The sequence below is a fragment of the Felis catus genome, chromosome B3 (genome assembly GCF_018350175.1).
Source record: "Felis catus isolate Fca126 chromosome B3, F.catus_Fca126_mat1.0, whole genome shotgun sequence".
Classification (NCBI taxonomy): Eukaryota; Metazoa; Chordata; class Mammalia; order Carnivora; family Felidae; genus Felis; species Felis catus.
In genome coordinates, this window is record NC_058373.1 from 5594829 (window position 1) to 5610266 (window position 15438).

Below are 15438 nucleotides of genomic sequence, written 5' to 3' on the forward strand. Positions count from 1 at the left end.
CAGACGGGAGGGATGAAGAAATGATAACCAGTGGGGGGTGGGCGACGGGAGAATAAGCAGACAGGCGAGAGCAGAGGAAGCGGGGGCACAGTGCCAGAGGCACATGAACTATCACTCTGCCAGGACGTGACCGGAAGGGAAAAGTCCAGATACAAAGTCAGGAGTACGGAACTCTTGCGCATCCTCCCTTCTCAGTGACAGGTTTGACATCCCTGAGGCTTGTCCAAGACGGAAGGTGAGAAGCAGATACATGCACGGAGGCTCATTTGTTCGATTTATTCTAACGTTTCTTCTCTTTAAAGAGGCCACGTGTCAATTCTTTACCTGTCCCCTTAGGCTGAGACAGGTAAGAAGGCAGTCACAGAAATGCCCAAACGGCCCCTGTGGACGGCTCTCTGGAAAGGGACTTAGACCGGGTAGAAAATAAATACTTCCGGAAGGATTACTGCTCGTCCTGGGCTATCAAGGCCACTAGCGCTGCCCGGACCTCTTCTGCCTGGGCGGGGGGCAGCAGACAGTCTTGAATGAGGGCCAGAGCAGCCGCCTCTGTCAGACTGCTGAAATCCTGGGACGTCTTGACAGGGAGGTGCCCGGCCAGCTCACAGAGGGCAACATTGAACGCCTCGCCTTCCTTTACCCCAAAACTGGACTTCCGGGCCCACAGAATCACTCGGACCCCCGTGAGAGCCGAGGAGGGTGATGTCTTTCCAGGTGGGGCCCCCCGCGTCACAAACAAATTATGGGCGATCTCGCGGTCAGTCAGATAGTCGGTGGCCCGACATACCCTGCCTATCAAGGCTTCCAAGTCAGGCCCCGGCCCGCTAGTGTAAAAGAGGAAGCCGGGCGCTGGGACGGCCTGGAGGAGGTGCAGATGCCCCCCGGGGTCCAGGGGCTCGCTCGGTGCTCCCTCCACAGGCAGTCTGTGGGCCAGGTAATACCCGTGCAGGTGGAGGTGGTTCACTGAGGCCAAGCCACCCAGGCTGTTGAAGCCGACGCGGAAGCCTGGGTGTGAGCTCAGCAGCACAGCCTCGACCCCGGCCCGCAGCGCACCGGGCAGCAGGCGCTGGGGGAGCCCACGGGTGGGCTCGGGCACCAGCAGCACGTGGCCCCACTCCAAGGGGCTGACATTGATCATTACGAGGATGTCCTCTTGCTGGAGAGCGCCTGGCAGATCGGGCTCCCGGAGCAGACGGAAGAGGACTTCTCCTGGCCGGATCTTGTTGAAGTTAAACAGCGCAGGGTCAAACGCCTGCTTCACACTACTGATGCTCTGGGGGCGCCTCCTCTGCGCACCTCGCTCCACGTTCAGCTGAGCCACAAAACCCACGGCACCGGGGAGGGTTTGGGTCTGCAGCTCCCCCAGGCGGTAGCGGAACAGCCCCAGCTCCACCCGCTGCCTCCAGGCGGAGCAGAGCACAGAGTCGAAGCGAGAGGGTGGTACCGTGTCCTCCGGGAGGCCGGGCGCGTCCCTCGGCCACTGAATCCCTTCCAGCACCAGCTCCTCTTGCCCGTAGACAAAGTCAGGAATGCCATGCCCTTCCCAGTCCTTACTGTTTGGAGGCAGCAAATAGGAAGTCTCGTGTGAATCGTGTGGAACGGCCATGGGGCTGACCTGTAACAGTCATAAGAGGTGAAAGATACATGATGCTAACCCATCTCCAGAGACTGTATTTTTATTTTCAAAGAAATTTCACTTTTTGTTCTGATTACAAAACTAATAGATGCCTTTGGGAAAAGATGTCGAAAACACGAAATCACTCATGATTCCATCGCCTACACGTTAGCATTCATTTTTGCTGCATTAAAATATACATGTTCTTTCTAAAAGTTACGTATATTGAATAAACTTTCTCCCTCCCCCTCCCTTTTTTATGTTTCTTTTGTTTTTTATTTTTGAGAGAGAGAGACAGAGTGTGAGCAAGGGAGGGGCCGAGAGAGACACACACAGAACCCGAAGCAGGCTCCAGGCTCTGAGCATAGAGCCTGACGTGGGGCTCTAACTCACAAACTGCGAGATCATGACCTGACCCCATGTAGGAGGCTTAACCAACTGAGCCACCCAGGTGCCCCTCTCTTTCTCTCTTTCAAGTCCCAATGTGGGAACTGGACTCATGACCCTGAGATCAAGAGTCAGATGTTAACTGACTCAGCCACCCAAGCGTCTTGTCAACTTTCTTGAGTAGAGAAGCAAACAGAGCTAAAATACAACACTTGATTCCAACACCTGGGGGGAAAATCACCATTTACATTCAGCCTTATTTTCATATATAGATGAACTTTGATTTTTAACCAATCTTAATTATGCATATAGGTTGTTGCTAATTTCATACCTGTTGCAACGAACATCCTGTGTATCTGTTTCCAGACATGTTTTTATTTTCCTTTAAGATAAAATCACAGTAAACTCCTGGGTCAGAGTAGGCCCGTGCATGGCTCAGGCTTTTGATACATTATCAAAGGGCCCTACAGAAAACTGAAACAGCATTCTTTTGTATAAGAATGGCCAAGGTTTCAAAGCTGACCACTCCTTTTACAAGAACAGCCTTTCCACTGTTCAGTAGTGATTCCAAATGGCCACGCAGAGAGCCATTTGGGTGTGGACGTGCGTAAGCACCAGGGTCGATCCTTCAAGGGGGAAATGCATGGTTGTCTCCCATCTCCCACGCGGCCCTTGGAGCCCTGTGGACCCAGGTGTCCGGGAGAAGGGCCTGCTGTTGGCTCAGGACCTCACAAGGAGGCTTACCTCAGTAGAGTTGCTTCAGCTCAAGTTTGGGCTTCCTCAGCTCTTCCGGTCCAGAAACTTCATATTAATGAAACAGAAAGGAAACATTAAAAAACATACAAAATTACATACCAAAGGTCTAGTTCAGGGGCGCCAGGGTGGCTCAGTCAGGTGTCTGACTCCTGATTGCGGCTCAGGTCATGATCTCACAGTTCAAGGGCTCTGAGCTGATGCAAAGAACCTGCTTGGGATTCTCTCTCTGCCCTTTTCCTGCTCACAGATGCACACGTGCACTCTTTCTCTCTCTCAAAAATAAATAAATAAACTTAAAAAAAAGGTCAAGCTTAATAGGTCTAGAATTTCAATTTTGTAGCTGAGAAAATTGAAATCTACCCCAGAAACCAAGAGCACACTTTACACACTGTATGTTAGCCAATTTGACAATTAAAAAAAAAAAAAAAAAGAAATGGTTAAGATGGTAAATCTTATGCTGTTACCACAATAACAAGTCTTTTTTTTTTTTTTTTTAAGTTGATTTCTTTACTTTGAGAGAGAGAAACATAGCAGAGCCTGAAATGAGGCTAGAACCCATGAACCGTGAGATCATGACCTCAGGTGAAATTAAGAGTCAGGTTAACCAACTGAGCCACCCAGGCCTCCCACCACAATAACAAATCTTTTTCTTTTAATTTTTTAAAACAATTTCCATTAAAATTTTTTTCTTTTTTTTTTTGTTTTTAAAGTTTATTTATTTTTGAGACAGAGAGAGAGAGCACGAACGGGGGAGGGGCAGAGAAAGAGGGCGACACAGAATCGGAAGCAGGCTCCAGGCTCTGAGCCATCAGCCCAGAGCCCGACGCGGGGCTCGAACTCACGGACCGCGAGATCGTGACCTGAGCTGAAGTTGGACGCTTAACCGACTGAGCCACCCAGGCGCCCCTAAAATTTTTTTCTTTAATGTTTATTTATTTGAGAGAAGGAGAGAGAGAGAGAGAGAGAGAGAGAGAGCAAGAGAGAGAGAGAGAGAGAGCGCATGAGCAGGGGAGGGGCAGAGAGAGAGAGGGAGACACAATTTGAAACAGGCTCCAGGCTCTGACCTGTCAGCACAGAGCCCGATGAGGGGTTCAAACTCATGGACCACAAGATCATGACCTGAGCCGAAGTCGGACACTCAACCGACTGAGCCACCCAGGCGCCCCCGTTTTAATTTATTTTTGAAAGAGAGAATGAGCGGGGGAGGGGCAGAGAGAGAGGGGGACAAAGGACCCTAAATGGGCCTCCAATTCACGAACCATGAGATCACGACCTGAGCCCAAGTCAAACACCACCCAGGTGCCCCTGGAGCATGTGATTCTTGATCCTGGGGTTGTAAGTTTGAGCCCCACATTGAGTGTAGAGATTACAACTCAAAGTAGAGGCTCAAACAGATATTTGTACACCTGTGTTCACAGCAGCATTTTTCACAGCAGCCAAAGGCAGAAACCACCCAAGTGTCCGCTGACAGATGAAAGGCTAAACAAAATGTGGCACATTCACACAGTGGAGGATTACTGAGTTTTACAAAGGAAGGAGATGCTGGCACACGTCACAACATGGATGAACCTGGAGGACGTCATGTTCAGTGAAATAAGCCAGGAACTAAAGGATGAACACTACCATATGATCCCATCTATATTAAGTACTGAGAGCAGTCAAATTCAGAGAGACAGAAAGTAGAATGGTGGCTGTCAGGGGCCGGGAGAGGGAAGAGGGAGTTTTTTGTTGTTTAATGGTACAGAGTTTCACTGTTGCAAGATAAAAAGAGTCAATCATGTGGTATATTTAACACTACCGTACGATACACTTAGAAACAGTTAAGACATCGGGGCACCTGTGGGGCTCAGTCGGTTGAGTGTCTGACTTTGGCTCAGGTCATGATCTCAGGGTTCATGGGTGAGAGCCCCGCATCTGGCTCTGTGCTGACAGCTCAGAGCCTAGAGTCTGCTTCGGATCCTGTCTCCCTCTCTCTCTGCCCCTCCCTTGCTTGCACTCTGTCTCTCTCTCAAAAATAGAAATTAAAAAAAAAAAATTAAAAAAATAGTCAAGAGGTGAAATTTTATGCATATTTTGCCACAATTAAAAATAATTTTAAGTGAGTCTCAGAAGAGATTTAAGAAATCCAACACTTTGCTATTTATTTGAGCTATATACTTAAGACTATTCGCGTACTCTCTCCTTCATTCATTTATTCAGGGTCAACGGCCACCTCACACCCACTCCCGATATTCTGGGGGCACCTCTTCCACGCACCTGCTCCATGTTCAGCTGAGCCACAAAATCCAACTATTTAAAGTAACCACTACAGGGGCACCTGAGCGGCTCAGCTGGTTAAGTGTCCAACTCTTGATCTCAGCTCAGGTCTTGATCTCAGGGTCCTGAGTTCAAGCCCAGTGTTGGGCTGCACGCTGGGCATGAAGCCTACCTAAAAAAAAAAGTAACTGCTACATATGAGGCAATGAGGACATAGGAGCAAATAAGGTGAAAAGGGTCCCTATTGTCATAGAATTTATATCCTGTGGTAGAGTCAGACAACAAGCAAAATGAACACGGTGATAGTATTCTGTGGGAAATAAACATGATACAAGAGACGGTAACCAAAAGGTGGGATCAGGGCATCGGACTTCAATAATAGGGCAGGGCTCAGCTCTTTGAGGTGACAGCAGAGTGAAGACACGCAGAATGAGAAAAACCCTGCAATGAAGAGTCGAGGAGAGTGTATTCTAGGAAAGCAAATAGCGAGTCCAAGGTCCTGAGTCAGGCAGGTGCTTGGTCTATTCAAGAGCAGAAAGGAAGCCACTATTAACTAGAACATGGCCAACAGGTGGTGGTGGTGGTGGTGGTGGAATGAGGCTGGGGAGGAAGGCAGGGGCCAGATTAGCTGTAGGGCCTTATGCATCACGGTCAGGAGCTTGGGTTTTATTCTAAATGAAAAAAGAAATCCCTGGGAGGTTCTAGGCAGAAGGACCATCTGATACTTTATAAACCTTTTTCCCAAATGCCGTGGGGGAAGTGGATGCAGGGGAGCAAAGCGGAAGGGGACCATTCGGGAGGCGACTCTGACGGCCAGGTGGGCGAAGAGGCAGACTGGCTGGCACAGGTGGCAACAGATGGAGAGGAGCAGGGGATGTGGGCCCTGCCTGCAGGGCCCAACCAACAGGGCCCGCGACAGGCTGCCTAGGGGCACTGAGGCACAGGGAAGACGTAGGAGGGACCTAGCTTCAGAGACAAGGTACACTGCAGTGGCATTTACAGAGCTGGTGGAGCTGATGGTGGGGTGGGGGGTGGGCACAGGCTGATTAGAAAACGGGAGGACTGAAGAGGAGGAGCCCAGGAGGGAACCTGGGCATCCGAGACATGGTGTAGACAGCTGACAGTCAAACCTGGAGGTCAAGGGTAAGGTGTGGGCGAGATACAAATTTGGAATAACATGTAAAGCCAGGGGCTAGGACAAAGGACCCAGGGCTAAGATGACACCAGAGGGCTAAAAATACAAGTAAAGATATACTGATCAGTTGAATCCATAGAAAATGCATTTGGTCATATTTATAAAGTGAACCAGTAGGCAAAAAGCATTATGGACGAATAAAGAAGAATAATTTAGAGTGATCAATCAGTAGTGAGTGTGTGACAGGATCAAACCTTTACAGGAAAACCAGGAGAAAGGGGACACCGGTTGCACGTCTATCTTGCGCCAGGCACGTTCTAAGTTTTCTCTAGTGACCCGGACGAGTCTGTGAGGTGGGTATCACCCTGGGACAAAGGTGAGAGATTAGGTTTTAAGGGCTGACGAGGTGCTTGAATTCCAGCCCTAGCATTCACTAGGAATGTGACCTTGAGCCCTGAGAATGAAGTCCACTTCCTCACCGCGGGCTCTGGGCTCTCAAGCCTTAGCTGTGCCTCTCTCTCTCACACCTCTCTCTGCTCTTCACTCTTACTGGACTTGTTTCTGCTCAGGGCCTTGGTGTCTTCTGTGCTTCCTGCCTACAACACCCTTTTCCCAGATTTTCTTCACATGGCTGGGTTTTTCAGGTCTCAGATCAAATGTCACTGCCTCAGAGAAGGCTTGTGTGGCCATCCTACCTAATGTCCCAAGGGAAACAGGAAGAAAGAAATAGTATTATAAGCAGGGAAATAAATGTCCTGGAACTTTAAAAATTTTTTTTAATTTTTTTTAAATTTAGAGACAGCATGAGCAGGGTAGGGGCAGAGACAGAGGGAGGCACAGAATCTGAAGCAGGCTCCAGGCTCCGAGCTGTCAGCACGGAGCCCGACGTGGGGCCGGAACGCACGGACTGTGAGATCATGACCTGAGCTGAAGTCGGATGCCCAACCGACTGAGCCACCCAGGCGCCCCTGAACATAACTTAAAAAAAAAAAAAGAAATTCAACTAAGGGGAGCCTGGTGGTTCAGCTCAGGTCATGATCCCAAGGTCATGAGATCCAGCCCTGCATCGGGCTCTGTGCTGGGTGTGGAGCTTAAGATTGTCTCTTTCTTGGGGCGCCTGGGTGGCTCAGTCAGTTAAGCATCTGACTTGGGCTCAGGTCATGATCTCACGGTTTGTGCGTTCGAGCCCCATGTCGGGCTGTGTGCTGACAGCTCGGAGCCTGGAGCTGCTTCGGATTCTGTGTCTCCCTCTCCCTCTGCCCCTCCCCCAGTTGTGCTCTGTCTCTCTTTCTCTCAAAAATAAATAAAACATATAAAAAAATTGTTTAAAAAAAGATTCTTTCTCTCTCATAAATAAGTAAATAAATAAAATAATTTCACAGGAAACACTAGAAGCTACTTTTTTAAAAATTTATATTTTGAGAGAGACAGAGAGAGAGAGAGAGAGCACGTATGCAGGTGCAAGCAGGGGAAGGGCAGAGAGACAGGGGGACGAGGATCCAAACTGGGTTCCTCACTGACAGGCTGATGGTAGCAAGCCCAATGTGGGGCTTGAACTCACGAACCACGAGATCATGAGCTGAGCCAAGAAGTCGGACTTTCAACCAAGCCACCCAGGAGCCCCTAGAAGCTATTGTTAAAAGCATTATCAGCAACTCAGGTTTTACACTGTTTCAAGAGTTGATCAGGCAAGGCAGGACGGTATGCTAACCAGGCTCAGAATGCCTATTTAATAACTTACAATGAGAAACGTGCCAAACGGCACAAAATGTTCATATTGGCTAATCAGTATAGTCCCTCCTCTATATAAAAATGTACCAGGAAGCAACATTATAATCAGAAGGCTGTTCAAAGAAGGGCTTAGCACCAAGTGAGGTGGCTGGGAGATCTATGTCACTGATGGTCACCACGGCACAGGGCCTATTTCCACATCTTCACTGTGAAGAGATAGTCTCACCATGAAGTCCAGGGACTGGCCTTGGCTGGCCAGTGCTCCCTCCCCTCAGTCTAGTACAGGAGACACTAGGACAGCTTCCTGTTTCCTGTCTATCCTTTTACTACCCAAAGATGAATCCTTTTTTTTTTTTTAATTTTTTTCAACGTTTATTCATTTTTGAGATAGAGAGAGAGAGAGAGAGAGAGAGAGAGAGAGAGAGAGCACGAGTGGGAGAGGGGCAGAGATGGAGGGAGACACAGAATCCGAAGAGCACTCCAGGTTCTGAGCTGTCAGCACAGAGCCCAATGCAGGGCTCGAACTCACAGACTGCGAGACCATGACCTGAACTGAAGTCGGACGCTTAATGGACTGAGCCACCTAGGTGCCCGAAAAATCCTTTCTTGCACAGGAAGAGCCAGCCTACTGTCAGGATGATCAGGTTGGGACTGGGCTACACTCCACTCACCTCGACTGGTTTTGGTGTTCTCACTGCTCTGCAGCCCCCGCTTCTTGGAAGAGAACATTTCCACAATGGTGGGACTCACATGCTGATATAGTGAGTCTTACTAAAGTCACTCTCAGATAGATGAAGGCCTTATTCAGTGCTGGGGAAGTCACTCAGCAACATTTACTCAACAACTGCCACCTCTCAGATCCTGTAGATCGCAATTCTCCTAGCTCTTCACGGGGCTTACAGACAAGTAAGCCAAGTCAACATAAACTGCACTGGGGATTCTGTAAGTATAAGACTCCTAACCTAGTCTAGGGAAGCAGGAAAGGCTTCCCTGGGGCTAAGACGGAAGAGGAACTGAGAGCCAAGAGGAAGGGACAGAGGCTGAAGTCAGATTTCAGAGGGTCCTAGACTGGTTTTTAATCATTAGTTTTAAGCTGAAATCAACATGATCAGGCTTAGACTTCACAAAGATCAGCAAGCAGAATAAATCAGGAGAGTCAAGAACGAATTCCAACAAGTGTGTCAATTATACCTCAATAAAGCTGAAAACTCCCACCTCCTCCTCTCAGGAACCTGTAATCCTCACCTTCTGGACTAGTGTAGGTTCGTTCATGCATGCATGCATCCAATTCGTTGAAGCCTTCTACGTGCCAAGCGTTTTCCTAGAGATTGAGAGGGGACAAGAGCAAACAGGTCACCCTCGGTCCTTACCGCCTCTGGAAGCGACGTGGGTCAGAAGAGAGCACGTCGGCTAGGGTAAGCAGTATGGCCATGGAGAGCCGTGAAAAGAGACTTAGACTGGGGTGACCTCTTTCAAAATGGAGCTTAGACAAGTCACGGACCCCCCCCCCCACCCCGCACCGGACCTGTTCTCCCCATTTATAAAATGGGAACCTACCCTGCAGGGCCCTTGTGAAAACCGATCACTAAGCACGGCTCCCGGCACTCTGCGTACAGCCTCAGTGGGCCGCAAGGTTCTGTGATTTCTGGAGGTGGCATGCGGGCTGCAACACGTGCGGCGAGGGCACAGTGGTACGAGCTGAATGAAAAAGCCCTCGCCGAGCGGATGCTTGGCCGGCAGCCTTCGGCCACGTAGCGATTCTCGAGGCTTCCCGGATATCCAGGCACCAGGTACTTCCCTGATGCCCCTACCGGGCCGCGCCCAAAGCCTCCGCCATCACCGACTGCAGTCGAACCGGACGCAACGCGACACTCGCCGCAAGATCCTATCCCAGCCATGGCGAGGCAGTGGCGTGCCGGACGCATGCGCAGTCCGCACGCCCGCGCGCGGCGGGCCCCGCCCCGTCCGCTTCAGAGGCGGGGTCGTGCGGGCTGGGCTCCGCCCCCAGAGCGTCCGGCCCCGCTCCGGGCCCCGCCTCCAGCTAGCCGCGGACCTCCCGAAGCGGGCCCGCTGAACCCGGCCGGGAGCGCCAGGGCGCTTTAAGGAGGGGGCGGGCCCGGGGGCGGTGGCCCCAGGAGCGGTTGCCGCGGGAACGGGGCGGTGACGCGGCCCGAGGGCGGAAGTGAAAAAGTTGCCGGCGCCCCGAGACAAGTTGGCGGAGTTCTGCGCGCTGCGCGGCGATGGGGGGCTCGGGCAGTCGCCTGTCCAAGGAGCTGCTGGCCGAGTACCAGGTGCGCGGGACGCCGGTCCCCGGGGAGTTTGCGCGCGGGCCTGCGCTGGGAGCGGGGTCCCGGGGCTGGGTACCGGGGCGGGCGGTAGGACGGGCGCGGCCTCCGGGAGGCCCGCTGAACCCCTCCCGTTTTGCTTTCCAGGACTTGACGTTCCTGACCAAGCAGGAGATCCTCCTGTAAGTGCCGTCTCGAACCTCAGCTCCCGGATCTTCTAGAGGCGACTTCGGGGGGCTCTGTCCACAGACGAGTTTAACAAAGGGTCCCCCAGGGGGAGGGACGGGGCCCGCGGCCGAGCAGGTGCCCGCGCCCCGGCCGCGAGCCCTCCCCGCCGGCTCAGGGGGCCCCGATGCGCACCGCAGAGCCACCCCGAAGCCTCCGCCCGGGCTGGGCGCTCCGGGGCCTGCGCTCCCTGGCTCCTGCGTTATCGAACTTCCTGCTCCAGCCCGGCGGGGGCTCGGCGGACTTCGCCTACCGGGAGCCCGGCCCCTCGTAACTTGACCTGAATATATACAGTAACCGTTAACGCTTACTGAGCACTCGTCGTGCGCCAGCAACTGTGCGAAGTGCTTGCCTATATTACCTAATTCAATCCTTAGGAGGGAGGTGCGGGGGACAATGAATCAGGTTTCCGAAAAGTTTGTTTACTTGCCTAAGAGTATGCTCCAAGTGAGAGGATTTGAATTCGGGCTGGAAACCCCTTCCTAGCCGTGTGCCAGCTTTTTGTGGTGAAGGCGCTTGAGTGAGGCGATTCCTTGGCTTCTCTTGGCAAAAATAATCCCAGTGGGAAGGAGCTGGGGGCGGAGGAAGAGATCGTTTAGGTAGCTGCTAAAATGGAAGGCTTTGAGGAGCTGGAGATCCCTGGAGTGAAATGAAAGTGAGGTTTCGACTTTACTCTTTTCTCACTGTTTTTCAGGGCCAACTGCTGGCTCCTTCTGCACCCTCTCCATCCCTCTGGGAGCTCTAGAGCCAGTCCCAGTACAGTGCCTGGCACACAGTAGGCCCTCAGTAAATACCCATTGCATGAATGGACTCCCAGCCTGTAGTCTGGTGACATATCTCCCTTTGGCTTATGCCTGATGGCTGAGAAGCTCTGTGTATGTGGCTTAGCTTGTCACCTGGTTTATAATGGGTAACAAGGCGAGGAGTGGGGATGTGATACACACAGGAAGGTTTGCCAACAGGTTCCTCTCCTTCTGCCAGAGCCCACAGGCGGTTTTGTGAGCTGCTTCCTCAGGAGCACCGGAGCACGGAGGAGTCACTGCACACACGAGTGTCCTTGGAGCAGATCCTCAGCCTTCCAGAGCTCAAGGTGCCAGTCCCCCACCCTGCCTCTGCTATTCATCTTGAGATCATGTGGTCACTAGTCCCCCATTCTGGTCTTTCCTCCATTTAGTCCCAATTTCCTGGGGACAAGGGCTTTATCAAAATCACCCAGTGGAATTAACTAGAATGGTGCTTTTCAAACTGGGATTCTTGGACATATTATTGGAGAGTCAAGTAAGTTTTGTCCTTTATTATATTTTTTATTATTTTTTAATGTTTATTCATTTTTGAGAGAGAGACAGATAGAGTATGAGCAGGGCAGGGGGGCAGGGGGGGGGGTGCAGAGAGAGAGCAAGTCACAGAATCCAAAGCAGGCTCCAGGCTCTGAGCTGTCAGCACAGAACCTGATGCGGGGCTCGAACCCATGGACTGTGAGATCATGACCTGGGCCGAAGTTGGCCGCTTAACCAACTCAGCCACCCAGGCACCCCTAAGTTTTGTCCTTTAAAAGGAGTTGAGGGGCGCCTGGGTGGCTCAGTTGGTTTAGCGTCCGCTCTTGATTTTGGCTCAGGTCATCTCACAACTTGTGAGTTCAAGCCCTGCGTCGGGCTCTGTCCTGACAGTGCAGAGCCTGCTTGGGATTCTCTCTCTCTCCCTCTCTCTCTCTGTCCCTCCCCTGTTCTAGCTTTGTCTGTCTGTCTCTCTCTCTCAAAATAAATGAGCCTGAAAATAATAATAAATAAATAAAAGGAGTTAAGTTTCTGTATTAAAGTTTGAGAAGCTCTATTCCAGAGGCCAAATGCCTCTCCACAGGGTTGCTGTGAAAATTTTTAGGCAAAGGGCCCGGCCTGGTGCCTATAACACAGTGAGTGTTCAAGTAAACGTGTTTTATAGTAACCAGCCCATCTTGTTCTCTGCTTAGGATGCTTTCATCTTCCTTCTCTGCCCCTAGGCCTGCTGTTGGGTCAAACTGACTCGGTTACAGCCGTCCCTGTCCCTTCCTCAGTCAGTTGGCTCTCCCACCCTCCGTGCTGGTCCCAAAACACTGAGCATGCTCTCCCGTGAGCCCAAGCTCATGGTACCGTGACCTACTCCCTCCAGTTCCTGGCAGGGTTTGAGGAGTGTGTGACCTGGGCTACATCCCATGGTGTTCACAGAAGGCTCTCTTGCCTAGGCCAACCCCTTCAAGGAGCGAATCTGCAGAGTCTTCTCCACATCGCCAGCGAGGGACAGCCTGAGCTTCGAGGACTTCCTGGACCTCCTCAGTGTGTTCAGTGACACAGCGACTCCAGACCTCAAGTCCCACTATGCCTTCCGCATCTTCGGTGAGGGCCAGGAGCAGCCTGGCCTGACATGGCCTGCTCCCACATGGTCCTGGTGGTGGTGTTCCTGCTCGGGAGCCGGGGGTCTCTGTGGAGCCTTGGAACTCACACTGACCACATACTTTCTGGCTTCCTGCGTCTGTCCATAGACTTCGATGATGATGGAACCCTGAACCGAGAAGACCTGAGCCAGCTCGTGAACTGCCTCACGGGCCCGGGCGAGGACACGCAGCTTAGTGCTTCAGAGATGAAACAACTCATTGACAACGTGAGTAGCCGGGCCGGGCCGGGCCAGGGAGCGGGAGGGGAGGGCTAGGACTTGGCCTGAAGCTGTCCTTTCCCAGATCCTGGAAGAGTCCGACATCGATCGGGATGGCACCATCAACCTCTCAGAGTTCCAGCACGTCATCTCCCGCTCACCAGACTTTGCCAGGTATGAGGTCACGGTCCCCCTGCGTTCTGGTTACCCCTGGGTCCCCGCCTGCTGCAGCTGGGCCTGGGATGTTGGGATGGGAGGTGGCAGCCGGGCTGAGAAGGCCCCAGTTCCTCTCAGCGTCTCAGGGCAGCTCTTCCAAAGGGGACGGACAGACGTGGGTCAGCCCATTCCAAAGGGTCTTAGGGAAGATGTGGGTAAGTTTGGGGTTAGTGTCTCCCCTCCTCTTCCAGCAGAAAACCCGAGCCACTTTTCTCTTGTTCAGCTCCTTTAAGATTGTCCTGTGACAGGAGCCACAGCCATGTGTCCCAGCAAGCACCCTGCCCAAGAGCCTTTCCACTGCTGAGCTGTGGCCGAGGTCATGCCTGTGTTGCCAGGGCCGGCCGAGCTGGCCTAGCCCAGAGCTGGCACTGTGCAGTCCTGCTCCAGGCAGGGGAAGGCCCTCCATGGCGGGGCCTCTCCTGTCACTGTCATCGCTCTATTTGTGTTCTACTAATCTATAATAAAGGTGTAGATGTTTTGACCCTTTGCGTGATACTAGAAACACAGGTATGGGACAGGACTGGACTTCCAGGAACCTTTGGTCATACTGGGAACAACAGGATTTAAAGGGCCAGTGGGGGTGGGGGTGGGGGCTGGGTGGCTCAGTCGGTTGAGCTTTCGACTTCAGCTCAGGTCATGATCTCGCATTTCATGGTTTCAAGCCCCACATTGGGCTCTCGCATTTCGTGGGTTCAAGGCCCACATCGGGCTCTGTGCAGAGCCTGGAGCCTGCTTCAGATTTTGTCTCCCTCTCTCTCTGTCCCTCCTCTGCTCTCTCTCTCTCAAAAATAAACAGACATGAAAAAAAAGTTTTTTAAAGGGGCAAGAGGAAGTGAGACTGTAGCTCACCTGGCCCACCCTCCACTGAGGGTGTGAGTATAAAGGGTAGCAGGACAGATGGAACCCCTCTATATCCTCATGGTGGTGGTGGTTACATGAATTTCTACACGTGTGAGAATTTACACAACTGTGTGCCAAAAGAAAAAAAACCATCAGTTTTACTGTATGATCGTTCAAAAAATAAAATTTTGGGGCACCTGGGCGGCTCCATCGGTTAAGCGTCCGACTTCGGCTCAGGTCATGATCTCACGGTTCATGAGTTCCAGCCCCGCATCGGGCTCTGTGCTGGCAGCTCGGAGCCTGGAGCCTGCTTCGGATTCTGCAATTCTCTCTCTGCCCTTCCCCCACTCGCACTCTTTCTCTCTCAAAAATAAAATGTTAGGGGTGCCTGGGTGGCGCAGTTGGTTAAGCGTCCGACTTCAGCCAGGTCACGATCTCGCGGTCCGTGAGTTCGAGCCCCGCGTCGGGCTCTGGGCTGATGGCTCGGAGCCTGGAGCCTGTTTCCGATTCTGTGTCTCCCTCTCACTCTGCCCCTCCCCCGTTCATGCTCTGTCTCTCTCTGTCCCAAAAATAAATAAATGTTAAAAAAAATAATAATAAAATGTTAAAAAAATTTTTTTTACACAAAAAAAAAATTGTAAAAAAATTTTGAAAACTAAGAAAATGACAAAACCCCTGATCCCCTGTGCTGTCACCCTGAATGGACTGGGGAAGGTGCTGAGTAAAGGGGCTGAGGGAAAGCAAATGAGTTCCTTGCCCCCAACCCATCAGGGCATTACACTTCCCACCTTAAGGACCATACTCCACTGAGAGATGGAGTTAGCCAGGCCAGGCTGGTTCTGGCCCACTAGCCCCTGGAACGAGGAGGTTCAGAACCTTTCAGAACTCAGAGAACTAGACCAACCTCAAAAAATAACAGTCCTTTGGGGTGCCTGGGTGGAGTGTCCCGACTCTCCATTTTGGCTCAGGTTATGATCTTGCAGTTCGTGAGTTCGAGCCCTGCATCAGGCTCTGCACGGACAGGGCAGAACCTGCTTAGGATTCTCTCTCTGTCCCTCTCCTTCTTGTGTGCATGTGTGCATGCTCTCTCTCTCTCCCTCTCTCAAAATAAACAAACATTTAAAAAAAAAAAAAAAAGTAGGATCCCCTGGGTGGTTCAGGTCATGAGCCAGGTCATGATCTCACCGTTCATGAGTTTGAGCCCGAGTCGGGCTCTGTGCTGACAGCTCAGAGCCTGGAGCCTGTTTTGGATTCTGTGTCTCCCTCTCTCTCTGCCCCTCCCCCCTCACACTCTGTCTCTCTCAAAAAATAAATAAACATTAAAAAAAAATTTTTTTTAAGTCACAGTCCTTTAAGAGGAAAGGCCATGA

The 15438-nt window shown here is 51.7% G+C and overlaps 2 protein-coding genes across 16 annotated transcripts; one reads left to right on the forward strand and one right to left on the reverse strand.

The window, feature by feature from the left end:
- Positions 1–261: 261 nt before the first annotated feature.
- On the reverse strand, positions 262–9805 carry GDPGP1 (GDP-D-glucose phosphorylase 1). 15 transcript variants are annotated; one of them, XM_045058786.1, is made up of 8 exons: positions 9435–9805; positions 9069–9198; positions 6626–6841; positions 6401–6511; positions 5012–5183; positions 2744–2800; positions 2331–2381; positions 262–1612 (listed from the first exon to the last, which is right to left on the reverse strand). In XM_045058786.1, the coding sequence occupies exons 7-8, from the start codon at positions 2367–2369 to the stop codon at positions 443–445; spliced, it is 1209 nt and encodes a 402-aa protein (XP_044914721.1). In that variant the 5' UTR covers positions 2370–2381; positions 2744–2800; positions 5012–5183; positions 6401–6511; positions 6626–6841; positions 9069–9198; positions 9435–9805; the 3' UTR covers positions 262–442. The 15 variants fall into 15 exon arrangements, with proteins under 15 accessions (XP_044914721.1, XP_044914722.1, XP_044914720.1 ...); XM_045058787.1 differs by lacking the exon at positions 6626–6841 and having other exon boundaries at positions 9123–9198; XM_045058785.1 differs by having other exon boundaries at positions 6401–6841; positions 9123–9198.
- Positions 9806–9945: 140 nt separating this feature from the next.
- Positions 9946–13709, forward strand: CIB1 (calcium and integrin binding 1). Its single transcript, XM_023254908.2, has 7 exons — positions 9946–10168; positions 10310–10344; positions 11369–11477; positions 12606–12756; positions 12903–13021; positions 13098–13186; positions 13452–13709. The coding sequence occupies exons 1-7, from the start codon at positions 10118–10120 to the stop codon at positions 13471–13473; spliced, it is 576 nt and encodes a 191-aa protein (XP_023110676.2). The 5' UTR covers positions 9946–10117; the 3' UTR covers positions 13474–13709.
- The last annotated feature ends 1729 nt before the right edge of the window (positions 13710–15438 follow it).

Bases quoted from the DNA above. Each gene is read 5' to 3' on its own strand.
- GDPGP1 (XM_019831860.3), bottom strand. From the start codon at position 2,369: ATGTCTGGAAACAGATACACAGGATGTTCGTTGCAACAG. The intron at 1,613-2,330 runs GTATGAAATTAG...TGACTGTTACAG, and splicing joins CAGGATGTTCGTTGCAACAG to GTCAGCCCCATGGCCGTTCC.
- CIB1 (XM_023254908.2), top strand. From the start codon at position 10,118: ATGGGGGGCTCGGGCAGTCGCCTGTCCAAGGAGCTGCTGGCCGAGTAC. The intron at 12,757-12,902 runs GTGAGGGCCAGG...GTCTGTCCATAG, and splicing joins CTATGCCTTCCGCATCTTCG to ACTTCGATGATGATGGAACC. The intron at 13,187-13,451 runs GTATGAGGTCAC...TCTCTTGTTCAG, and splicing joins CGCTCACCAGACTTTGCCAG to CTCCTTTAAGATTGTCCTGT.